Source organism: Colossoma macropomum, unplaced genomic scaffold (genome assembly GCF_904425465.1).
Source record: "Colossoma macropomum unplaced genomic scaffold, Colossoma_macropomum, whole genome shotgun sequence".
Taxonomy (NCBI): Eukaryota; Metazoa; Chordata; class Actinopteri; order Characiformes; family Serrasalmidae; genus Colossoma; species Colossoma macropomum.
Window position 1 is genome coordinate 34,533,456 of NW_023494790.1, and position 13,552 is coordinate 34,547,007.

Sequence of the window (13,552 nt, forward strand, 5' to 3'; positions counted from 1 at the left end):
TGACACATGACTCTGTACTCATAACTCGAGTGGAAACAGAGCGTCCTTCTACTCCTGGATACTGCTTCCACACTGCAGTGTAGGTAAATATTCACTGTGCAAACAGCAGCAGGACAGTAGTATTTTGAAAAGCAGTTTCATGGTTTGTGAAGGCTGCAAAATACAACCAGAAGAACTTCTTCCTGGTTTGGTTCTTATTACCTGATTCATACTGATCAGAAGAAGACTGTTTGGCTTTTTGGGGGGGTAGTAAGAATAACAGACAATAAAAGAACCACTTTTGGTTCACTTAAGAACTATGGGCCTCATTCTCCAATACCTTCCTAAGTTTTTCTTAAATTTGTTCTTGAGAAAAGTCCTAAGAACAAGGCTGTGACAGATTTGTGACATGTTCTAAAACCACAGAACTGCTCTTGAGTCTGTGTAGATTCTGTTCTTAACTAAGAACAAATCTCAAATAAGAAAACATCAGTGAATGTCAGAATTTTCGTAAAAACTGTGAAAATGGGAAATTTCTTCTTAAGAACGATTGGTGAATGAGGCCCTATGTTTGAAAAGAGGATCTGCGAGTAGGAAGACCTTTTTTAAATGTTGCAAGAAACTTCACTTGATGTAAAGATTGTTGCCAAAAGAGATTCTTTGTGCAAACCAACATTTGGTTCCCTGAAAAGCCTTTCAGTACCTGGTTCCTGAGAGATGGCATGTGTGCAAAACTTCAAAATTGATATAGAAACCTTTACAGTATGTTACGGTTGGAAGGTTCTTTAAACCTTTAAATGGTTCTTCACGTTTTTTTCAAACATGGTCCATTAGGGAACCAAAAGTATTTCTTTCTTTGGCATCGCAATAGATCCATCTAGGACTAAAAACCTTTCAATGGATGGTTCTTCAGAGAAACACTTTTGTAAATAAGAGGTATGAGTTCAAAGAACCTCCACATAGTGTAAAAGCTCTATAAAGAAAACCCTTAAATTGGTAATAATTGGTTACTTTTGGTTTTTCAAGTGATTCCATAGAAAAATCACTTTTGGCCCATGTCTGAAAAAGAGATGTTTGAGTACAAAAATCCTTCTATAGAATCAAATAACCTTTACATAATGTAAAGGCTCTATACCAACTTCAGAGTTCTAGAAGCTGAAAGCGCTGCATTATGTGGAGGTTCTTTAAACTTTGAAAAGGTTCTTCACATTCATGCATCTCATTTACAAAAATAGTTCTCTCAAGGACCACAAATTGAATGGTTTTAGGGCAGTGGACCTCAGGACCCCTATACAGTCCACATTTTTGCTGTATCTATTTGGTATACAGTCAAAATGTAGGCTTTTTGGGGGCCCAGAGGACTTGAGAACTGCTGTTTCAGGGAGCAAAAGGTGGTTCTTCTAGGCATCTCATAATAAACCATTTGAAACTGGGCAAGAGTTCTGTCTTGTCCACCATGACAACATGCTCTTTTATACTCTTTTCTCCATGGCCTCTCCATGGCCCATGGCCTTGGGCTTGCTCAGGTTCTACCCTCGACTTCACTGAGAATTAGGATCACAGACTCCACAGACAACAGGGAGAATTTTTTTGGCACATTTGCATCTATCAAAGGAACAGAAGCTGTGGGGGCTGCCTCACTCACATTGCAAGAGTAGAAAGAGGTGCTTAGATCATTTAGAAACTTGGCAACAAAAACAATCCCTCCTGTTCGATAACTGATATGCAGGGAGCCCTAACTGAGAACCCTTGGGATGGACGATTTGGCCAGAGTCTTGGTCTGAGTCTACTTTGGAGACCTCAGCTCAAACTCAGCCATGATTCACTGCTTCTTTCTGGGAAACAAGAGAAGCCAAAGTCATAGTACCCATTTTTGGCAGTTTTGAAGGGTTTCCAACAAAATCATTTGGGATCAATTTCTCTTTTGTTTGACTTCTTACTCACCAAAGTGGGCTCAACATGCAAGTATCTGTTTATGTCTTCCCAAAGAACCCATCTCTTCAATTCATGTACTCATCTGCCCCATGTTTAGAGCAGCCTACCGGACTGTGATTGCACATGTCTGCAAAGAATCTGTGAATCATCGAAGACAGAAGTCCCCTTGCCCCCTTTCCTTCTTGTATGGCTTCACAGAAGCCAAAGCAAACATGAACTTGCATAAGTCACTTGGCTCTACTTTCTCCACTGGCCCACTTTCCTCTCTATGCTTACACAAGAGGGGAAAACACTTCAAACCTGAGTCATGTTACCTTCAAGTGAAGGGAGCGATGATTGACAGGGATAATTCCCAATGGAGGAAGATGCATGCTTGCCCCGTCTTGCCACTGGGAGGTCCTCAGACAGCATCTCCACCACCTGTAGAAACAACATCAAGCCTACTGTAGGTCAAACCTGCTTTGTAGATGTTTACCGTGTAGTTCATGCTGTGTGCGAAAACATTTACTGGGTTGTGTTTTGGAGAGTGTTCTGAGGAAGTTACCTGCAAATGAACCCATGAGTCAAGCATATGTTTTCTGCTGAGCCTCAGTGCTAAGATTTCCTCTACTCATTACACAGTGCCAGTGGAAAGTTTGAGGACATGTTTGAAAACAGGTTTTACGTACAAATTCTAGGCTTTAAAGCTCCATTAGTGTGTAATATTTCATTGTTAGGTCTGCTTTCAATGCAGCAAGGAAGAAAAAATGAAATCTTGTGAATGAATTGATTGTTGCCTTTAATGGTCACTCAAGTCAGGTAAAAGTCTGGTGATTTCACGTTAAATGTATCAACTGACTCGCTCAAGTCAGGAGTCATCAATAAGACAAAGACTGGCAAATATAAAGAATCAATGACTTAAAGCTACACGATAGGCATTTTTCCATTCTACAAACTACCAGAACTTTTGGTAGCAGAAAACCGGAATTATGCTTTTTCCATTGGCCATTGGTCCAGTACCGAAGGCTCCAGGTTTATGGTTTTGGTACCTGCTCAAGGTACCAACAGGACCTAATGGTACTCTAGTTATGCTCTGCTTTTGGTGACACTTGCAGCTGTAACCAACAACAACTTAGCTAATTCTTTACTCTTCCAGGTGAAGATAAAGTCTTGGTCGCTATGCTAGTTAGCTAGTTAGGGTTTTTCTCATATTTTCACACTTAACAAAGAAAAATTAATTCTTTGCTTGATTCTAGACATGGTTTGGTATAAATGTGGACATTTGTGTGAGTATCAAGTGCTAGAAAATGAAGGCGAACTTAGAACTATAAGTTCTGTTGGTTTTCTTTTTGTCCAGTGGAAAACTGTCCTATATGTCCAGAAGTCTGTAGAGACCTGTTCACCCAATGGGAGTTTCCCCCCCTTTGCTGCAGAAACAGCCTCTACTCTTCTGGGAAGGCTTTATTGCAGTGAGAATTTGATTGCATTCAGCCACAAGAGCATTAGTGAAATCAGGAACTGGTGTTGGATGATCAGCTCTGGATCACTCCAACTCATCCCAAAGGTAATGGACGGAGCTCCACCACTCCAGAGAACCCAGTTTCACTGCCCCACACCCTATTGCTGAAGGGGCTTTGTACCTCTCTAGCTGACACATGGCATCAGGCATGGTGACCTTAGGCTCAGGTGTGGCTGCTCAAGAGTGCCCCATTGTCTTCAATGGTCAATGCTTTTCTAATGTACAAGCAGTGTGTGCAACTGACCACCACTTAATGGATGCATGTTAAAGTACTGGAATTGACCTCACTCTTGGTCAGAGAGGAGAATTCATAGTGGTTTATGTTTACAGGGAGTATTTGCCAGACTGCTGTACTGAGAAGCTCTTAGAGAGCAGACCCTTCAGTGTAGATGCAAACAAAACAAGCCTGCATCTGTATGCAGTAACATCTGTCAATATGAATCAATGCACATTTGCACTCGTCTCTTCCCCTCTACTGTAATTTTCTCACTTCATAATTCTTCATAATTGCTGAAAACAATATGCTTCATTTTATAAGAAAGTACCTAAAACAACCAAACACTCATGATGAATTGATAGATGCGCAGAATTATATACCACCACTACAGATTTCCTTGCCATTCTGGGTGTAGTGCACTTTCTTCTCATAACTCATTATTGGGAAGACCCCAGATGTCACGTTTGATGGATAGGCCTTGAGTGAGTCACATATCATTCCTTCCAGCTCCAAGAGACCAAGTAGGTCATGGCATCAATTATGGTTGGCTAAGGCTGATGCCAAAAGTTGTTAGTCATTTTGTCCATATGGAAACAGGTCTACGTCTGAGTCATTATCTTCACCATGTGTTTAGGTTTGTCATATGTTGCTCACTTTCATAACTCATTAGTTAGCTGAGAGTGTTCTAGTACAGTATTGCGCAAAAGTCAGAGGCTTCGTTTATTGAACTTTCAGTAAGTTGAGACATTAAAAAGCACTGAATGTGTTTGATCGTGAAAAGTAGAAAAGTAGAAAGTACAGCCAACTTCTAAAACTGAACTTTGGATGTGTGGCTGCAGATTTCTTTGAAAAACTGAAAGCGAGTCTCCTGAAAAGGATGGACGCTGCAACAAAAGCAAAGGGTTTGCATACAAATACTATTTTGTTGTTGAGGCTTCCATGTGATTTTCTGTTAAATATTTTACTGATTTTTGTTTTGTGATTTTTTCCTGATGCTGAAAAATGGCTAAAGGTCATCTGGACTGGAGGTCTACAGGAAATCAGCTTGAAAGCTCTGGAATCAGAGCTTTCAACAGGCCTCAGAGACCACTCCAGAACATACCTATTAAACATTTTTTATTGGTTAGACTCTTGTAGTGTGGTTGTTGTGGTACTAAAGAACTATCTGGGGGCAGCAAGTCCTGAATGGTGGTTTAATGAATGTTAAACTGTACAAAAGCTGAAACTCCCTGGAAGGAGACTTGACAAGTTTTATTTGTAAAGTAAATGATTGATGCTGTGGCCCTGAAGCTAATAACTTTCTGAATGAGGTAATGGGAAGCGAAGTTATGAAGAACCAAGGCTCCAATGTTGATGTTCGTACCTTGCAAGCTATCTGGGCTGTTTTGCTTCTAAATTTTGCCCTCGTCTGGCTGTCTTGTTGAATGGCGCCCAGGCAGGGCCGAAAAGGGTACACAAACATGCTAGAGCATGTCGCAGTGCAAGCGTTCGTCAGCCTGTATGGACTGAGCCAGCAGGTGCTAGCCAGTGACACATACTTCCTCTATGACCAGGACAGCTGGGCTCCTGCCATGTTAACTGCGGGGCACAGCGAGCCAACGTTCCCCGACAAACACCAACAAACCCAGGCTCAGGGTTGGTGTTGGCGCGATGCCTGTTGGTGATTGTTGAAAGTTTCTCGAATGTTCTGCACCATTCATGCTGGTTCATTTAGCTTGACTGTGTCTTTGAGCACCAACTGCCAACGTTAGAATAGTTGGGTTTGTTGGGGCAGGGTGCTTTGTGTCACTTTCCCCCCTGCTGTGCTTCTCCAGCTTATGTTCAGCCTCGATGGCCTGATCATTTTTCACAGGCAGGCACAATTTAGTGTTTACAGCTCCAGAGCTGCTGGGTAGGCAGGAAATCGCGGGTGTGTAGAGGAAGATGGAAGGTCTTGGCATTTGATAAAGGAATCCTACTGAACCAATGGCAAAGGAAAGTGAAGATTATAAGTGGACCAAAAGTCTCTAGAAGCAGAAAGACCTCAAAGAAAGGTTTATGGGTGCTGAGATTGCAAACTTTTATGAATATGATCCAGAGCATTGACCCTTCCTCTAAATATGTCCTAATAATAATGCTGTCAACATCAGAGTCATCATATATTGTAACCTTTTAAACTGTACCTGCCTACATTTCTACTTCAATTCTTCACTTGTATAACTACTTTATTTACAGTGCTGTACAGAAGTCGGAGACCAAACTTTCTTTGATTTCAAGTAGGGGTGTAAGGATTCTGAAACCAAGACTGAAGCTGTCCTCTTGTCTTGTGTTTCCACTAACACCAACCCGCTGCCACCGCTGCTTGTGCAACCTGTTGAACTCTCATTCCGTTACTAATAAAAGTGACAAAAGGCATTTTTAATTTCACAACCAACACTATAACACATGTAAATCACAAATTGTATGTACACTTATTTTATGTGTGTGTGTCATGTGACTATTTTGGTCCAATCATGATCGATTGATCATGTCTGAGGTAAAAGATTAACTAGCTCAAGATGGAAAATAACCCAAGATTGCAGAATCCTCAGGCACATTCAAGTGAGGAGTGTGGGAACATTCTGGTCATCCAGTGGAGTACAGGGATGGCAATCATGTCGTAATTGTTCCACAAAACATTGTCAGATGGCAGGTAACACTTCAAATATGCAAGCATGTATCGGTGTTCCAAATTGTTGATAATTTAATAAACCTAGAATTTTTTCACATTTTTTTCATTCAGCCCCCCAAAAAAAAGCAAAACAAAATGAAAAAACAAGGTATGAACTGAACCATGGTTTAAAAAATCGAGGTCTGAATTAACCTGTGGATTTGGAGAAGTTTTACACCCCTAATTTCTTTTCAAAACAGCCATTAAGTTATTAATTCTTCAGTGACGAGAATCATATACAGTCGTACGCCTGTAAAAGGTTGCACACCCCTCGACAACCTAGATGTTTATGAACCAATGAGTCTACATTTGTGGGGCTACTTGCATGGTGAGAAGCAGAAAATGCTAAACCAACTTCTAAGACTGACCTTTGGTGGTGTGGCTGCAGATTTCTTTGAGAAACTGAAAGCAAGACTCATAAAAAAGAATGGACCCTTTAATAAATACCTTTAATAGAGGTAAAGCGTGGACACACTTAATACTGAAAAATCTGATATCATATTTTGTTTTTAAAGCTTTTGTGAAATTTTCTGTTCATATATGTTTTTTCCTTTTTCTGACACTGAAGAATGAATTAAAAAAGAGTGGTCTGGGACTTTTGCATAGTACTCTACATGTTAGTTTCACAGTAGCGAATACATCTTTTTAAAGTAGTTAGTGAATGATAAGTTTTAAGATTGAGGGCCTAAGGGCTTTAAGTATAACCTGATGCAGTGCTGGCTCGATGTTGAGTTCAGGCTGGCGTACAGTTGCAAACAGAAGAACATTCAACACCAGCTCAGAATCAGCGCACGCTTAAATTAGATCCAAATAAGCGCCCCCACAAAACACAGCGAAAATGGAAATGAATGGTGGCACGTAATACTAAAAACACAGTAAGACTGTCATTACAATGTTAACCCAGCAGGTGCAGCCTCAGTTACAAGATCCTGACAAAATGATGGTTGTCACATATTTATAGCCTACGTTGTATCGCGTAGGAAAAGTTGTGTAATTTGCGAGGCTAAATTTAGCAAAAGCCAGATTTGATGCGGAGCTTTGCGGACATAAGACCATGATTGCAGGTTGCTGAGTGCAGAAGATGCCAGGGAGTCGGGGGGGGGGCTTGGCTTGTTATCTACAGCGGGAAGCGATGGCAGATTTCCAAAACAAAGCCCAAAGCTTGGAATGCTCAGCATGGCCTCTCCCACCCTCACCATCAAAACTGATTCAGAAATAAGGGCCCTTTTCAGTCTTATCGCTGAGGCTCATCCCATATCAACAGGCCCCAGATGCTCAGCTCAGCCTGTGTAACAATAACAGCAGCCATGAAGAAGTGAAACTGTGGAATCTTCTTGCCTTGATAAGATGCCGAAAGACTCACCCCATTCCCAAAAAAGTTGGGACGCTGTAAAGAATGTAAATGAAAACAAAATGCAATAATGTGCAAATCATTTAAACCCTGGATTTCACTGAAAACACATTTCACAGACAACTTATCAGATGTTGAAACTGAGAAATTTTATTGTTTTTGAAAAATATTTGCCCATTTTGAATTTGATGCCAGCAACACGTTCCAGAAATGTTGGGATGGGGCAACCAAAGGATGATAAATTTGTGTAATGCTAAAAACACCTGGTGGTTAATTGGCAACAGGTCAGTAACATGAATGGGTATAAAATGAGCATCTCAGAAAGGCTGGGTTCACCACTCTGTGAAAAATAGTGCAACAATTCAAGAATAACGTTTCTCAATGTAAAATAGCAAAGAACTTTTGCTTTTCATCATCTACGATACATAATATCATTAAAGGATTCAGAGAATCCAGAGAAATCTCAGTATGCAAGGGACAACGCCGAAAACCAGTATTTGCTGCCCATGATCTTTGGGCCCTCAGGTGGCACTGCAGTAAAAACAGACATGATTCTAGACTGATTATAGACTAGACTATAGACTGATTATTTATTCATTTATAACTAGTATATCTATTATTATTTTGGTTTTGGTTAATAAAATCATTATAAGTGCTCCGGATACTTAATTTAGCTTAATTACTATTTAGTAATGTAGTAATAAGCAGCCAGTTAATTTATAGTTATTGTCTTTATAGGTTATTTACCTGCTTTTGGCTTCATAATGCTTAATAAAGGCATAAGAGTACACATTTAATATGTTGTGCAAAAAAATCCTAGTTACTGAATTACAATTAGTAATAAATAGCTAATTAATTGCTAACTACTGGGTTATTAAGGCAAAGTGTTACCAAAAATGGCCTTTTAGGGCTTCTGTAGCAAGAGCAATCCTGTTTTTTAGGAGGCTGTACAGCGCACCTGAGAGCAACATCCGTTCTTGAGGTTAACTTCCAGGAAGATCATAATCCAACATGAGGAATAACGGTTCTGTAAGAAGGGTCTTGTGTACATTCGATGAAGAGAGGAGGACACAGATGTCTTCATCATTAGCCTTAAAAAGAAAGTCTTCTCCCAGCGTAGGGTTAAGATAAGCTTTTTCCCAGCCGCGCAACATGTTTAACAGATTTGACGTCCTGTGGCACATTCCTTCTTCGGCCCTTAGGCACGTAATCATAGGGTGACTTTATGCTAAAGGCATCCAAAGTCAGGTGACACTGTGGCAGCCTGGTGATTGGCTGGTGGATGCTGTCCATGCTTACCTTCTTGCCAAATTGTCCTAATGTTTGTTTGACGTTTTCCACACGAACAGAACACCATCCTTCTCTCCTCTGTCCTCCATCTGGTGATGTGCTTACTGCTGACCATCACAGGGCAGACTGTTCCTGCGCAAAAGTCTGGAGTCCTTCACACAGGATGAATCTACCAAACATATTCTGATATTAGCTTTTAGGGTTGCACTAATACCACATCGGTATGTGTGCATGTGCACCAGTAAATAGTGTTAGAAACCTTCTACTTATTGGTCACTTTTTGAGCTCCGCTTACCTCACAGGTGCACAATATACACTGATCAGGCATAATATTGTGATCACCTCCTTGTTTCTACGCTCATTGTCCATTTTATCAGCTCCACTTACAATATTGATGCCAGGACCCCCATGGACCCTCACAGAGCAGGTACTATTTGGGTGGTGGATCATTCTCATTCTCTGTGTGTTGTGCTGGTACGAGTGGATCAGACACAGCAGTGCTGCTGGAGCTTTTAAAAACTCTGTGTCCACTCACTGTCCACTCTACTAGATGCACCTGCGTTGTTGGTCTGTAACTGTAGAACTACAAAGTGCACCTGTATAGTAAGTGGAGCTGATAAAATTGGCAATGAGCATAGAAACAAGGAGATTTCATAATGTTGTGCCTGATCGGTGTAGGTTCACCATACATCATTGGTCAGTTTCTGACCACAGGGCCGCTGTTTTCCAGATATTCTTTGGATGATGGTGCATTATCTTCACAGCTGACATCATAATGTGTATGGTGCTGGAACGAGTGTATGAGGCATGAGTGACAAGATAGTGCCTCAACAGCAGGGGTCCCCGATCCCAGTGGTGGCAACACCATGCTCTGCACCCTAGGACTAGCTCACTGTTACAAGCCTGCTTCCATGAAGGTGAAAAAGCACCTCTGCTTTGTTTTGTCTATTACAGATGAAGCTTCCAGTGCTACTGCTGGGAAGGTCAGCTGACCTGAGACCGGGTGAGTTTGTGGTGGCCATCGGCAGCCCCTTCTCCCTCCAGAACACAGTGACTACAGGCATCGTCAGTACGGCCCAACGAGGAGGCAAGGAGCTGGGCCTGCGGAACTCAGACATGGACTACATCCAGACCGACGCCATCATCAATGTAAGACAGTGTTTTGCTGTCAACATGATTGTTTACTATAATGAAAGTTATAAGAATGTGGAGTTGGTAAAAAGCATCTTAGCAAAGGTACATCAGGCTATGCAGGGCCTTATTTGCTTTTCCATGACCGTCTGGCCAGTAGTCTCAATACATCACAGGCATCGTGAAATTGGCATTGTTATCTGGATTTAGCACTGTTTCACTGTGGAATTGAGGAGAGCCAAAGGAAGAAAGCAGTAAATCCCACCTCATCATATCTCTGTGGTTATTCGATTTGCTGGAAGAACGTATTTGAAACTCCCCAGGGTTGGTTTGATAGCCATGTTTTCTGCAGGTGGGGCTTTTACTTGTAGACCGAGGCTTACATGCTATTGCTCTAAATTCCACTGAAGTACCTGATTTTTTCTATTAAAAAGTATCTGATTTCTTATAGATTATGCATGTTTCTTTTCACAGTATGGGAATTCAGGAGGACCCCTGGTGAACTTGGTAAGGATTCTGTTTTCCTTCACACCTCTAGTTGGTAAGCTAATGCATATTCCTGTGCAAAAGTGAGAACACCCTTCATTTATTTAATTTCCAGTCACAGAGAAGTTTTTTTATGAGGGGAATGAATATGAGATAATCTAATTGCATTAAGATGTTAAGTGACCCTTATTAATCCCACAACGGGGAAGTTTCACCTCCGCATTCTAACCCATCCATGCAGAGAAACACCACATACACACTAGTGAACACACACACTAGGGGGCAGTGAGCACACTTGCCCGGAGCCTATCCATGGCGCCCAGGGAGCAGTTGGGGGTTAGGTGCTTTGCTCAAGGGCACTTCAGTCACCTACTGTCGGCTCAGGGGATCAAACCGGTGACCTTCTGGTCACAAGGCTGGTTCCCTAATCTCCTGCCCATGACTGCCCCTGAAGAATGAGAAAGGCAAAGAAAAACAAGTGGAAAAATGAGAGTTTCCAAAACTAAAATTGACAGAAACAGAGACAATGGGACTCCTAACAACCACCTGGTAGACCACCAATCCAGCCATCAGGTAAACAGGAATTTACATTAATTTTTGAGAGAGAGGAGAAAATTATGCGCCACTGTTTCTGTCCATCCTTCCACTGTGAGAAGACAACTCAATGTGTCTGAAAGGATGTGTAGCTGCCAGGAAGCTATTGGACTTTTGCAAATCAAACAAAGAAGCTGGTGGGGAACTGAACTCAACATCACTGAATGTGTTTGATTACTTGGATCTGAGAGGCAGAAAATGCTCAACCAACTTCTAAGACTGACCTTTGGAGGTGTGGCTGCAGATTTCTTTGAGAAACTGAAAGTGAGTCTCCTGAAATGAATGGAAGCTGTGATAAAGGTAAAGAGTGGATGTGCTAAATACATGATGCTGAAAAATTAATAACTTGTACTTAATGGCTGTTTTGACTGGAAACGATGTAAATGAAGGCTATTAAAATTAGTAGCTAGCCTAACATGGTTGGCATGGCCTGGCTTCAGGAAACTCTTAACCTCCAGAACATAAACTGTAGCTCCTAAAATGCAGGTGTAATAGGGCTTGACAGTGTACGTGGCTACCAGTTGTTTACCCAGACGATGAGCAATTGTTTATGTCCACCAGCCTCATTTAAAACCTCATGCTGGCGGATGGACATATTGAGTCAGTGTGGGTGTTAAAATGTGTTCAAAGCACAATTGTGTGTTCTTTGTGTTTGTGCAGGATGGAGAGGTGATAGGGATTAATACTCTGAAGGTCACAGCCGGAATCTCTTTCGCCATTCCCTCTGACAAGATCCGCCAGTTCCTCACAGAGTCACATGACCGCCAGGCGAAAGGTAAGAGTGGTTGATCTGCTTTTGCTCTTTCTACCACATACAGTGGTTGTAGTGACACTCAGAAAGGTGTCCAATACTGTTCTTACTGAGATTTGCCCTGGAATGGTTAACATTAAGGACCCTAATGCATTGTCTTATCATACAGGCTGAAGCCCAGCTGTAACGCACTGTGTTGCTATGAGAGAATCCATGAATATAGCCCTAATGCCCTCCTTTTAAATGCTTTTTCAAGCAATGTGATCAGTCGCTGTGGCAGACTACGCTGGACAGTTTTAACAGGAGGATAAATCAATGAGCAGCAAACAAACAAAAGCAGCAGCAAAGTCTAAAAGAGCTGCACTGTAACAAGAATCCACAAGCTATAACGAGCGAAAGCAAACTTTTACTGTATACATGTTTTATAGGACATCAGGAGGGACGTTTAATGAAGGCCTAGTGATTTACATCAAATAGAAATGTCTGTAATTTTTAGCTTTTTTATTTAATACAATCATTAGGCTGCAAGTATTACAGTAATACTATTTCATTGTTACATTTTTAATGGAATTAAAAGGTTCAAATTCTTGAACCTGACAGAAAATTGTCCAATCAGGATGTTTTTTTTCTCAGTGGTATCTAGGTAGACACAGCCAAGCGACCTTCCTATTGGCTAGGACATCAGGAGCTGAACATAATTAGGAAGTGACAGAGGATTCAACCAACCACATTTTGCATTGCAATGAGTGGAACTGATTTTGTGGGAACAAACGTCACTCTGGACCTTCAGTTCTAGATACGTCACTGATTGTAAATACGGGCCATAGTCTAACCACATGTCAGTCAGTTGTTAAGAATGTAAAAGGCAGCTCTATTGCAGGACTCTCTGAGACAAATCTGCTACATAGAAAGTAAAATATAAGCCAGAATGTCTGTGTTAGAGTGTTATGTCTGTTAGAAGCTCCAAATAAAACATGCAATGCCTTTTACAAGCTGCACAAAAATCATTCATGTGAATCGTCGCTAGCTTAGCGCTAACATACGATTAGAATAGAGGCGCATGTAGAAATTAGCATTGTCATAGAGATGTTCTCAATTCAGAACGTTTACATTCTGTCTCTGCTTTTACTTGTTCAAACTGTTTAAACATTTGTACCACCTACTGTATTATCAGACTTTTCTCTACAGCCTTTTAAATTGTGCAACAACACTTGCAGCATTTCTAGCACCAGTGCTACCTGCTCAAATAGTTTACTTACAGCCCTGATAGTAGGTGTACCTGATACAATGGTGAATGGCAACCCAGTTTAGTGTGTCTTATCGAATTACCTCCAAGTACCTCCAGTAATCTCCAACTTCCATTGCTTACAATTCTGTTAGCAGTTAAACTCTTCTCAGTACATTTTTTGTCCTTTTTCCTGCAGGAAAACTACCTACAAAAAAGAAGTATATTGGCGTTAGAATGATGACCCTCACTCCGACGTAAGTGGCCTTCATAATAGAGCTGGGCAATATGACAATATTTATATATTACTGTGATAAATAACATCACAATATGCTTGCTATGGCATAATGTGGATATCATCAGTACCTAAAACCACTGACCACCTGCATGTTTGATTAGAATCAGA

General features: G+C 41.1%; 1 protein-coding gene across 1 annotated transcript in view; it reads left to right on the top strand.

The window, feature by feature from the left end:
• Positions 1-13,552, top strand: part of htra1b (HtrA serine peptidase 1b) — a 53,306-nt gene that overhangs the window by 35,914 nt on the left and 3,840 nt on the right. The window contains exons 4-7 of the mRNA XM_036573180.1: positions 9,914-10,108; positions 10,565-10,597; positions 11,831-11,945; positions 13,346-13,403. Of these exons, the coding sequence (XP_036429073.1) occupies positions 9,914-10,108; positions 10,565-10,597; positions 11,831-11,945; positions 13,346-13,403 (401 nt within the window). The remainder of the gene's footprint in view (positions 1-9,913; positions 10,109-10,564; positions 10,598-11,830; positions 11,946-13,345; positions 13,404-13,552) is intronic.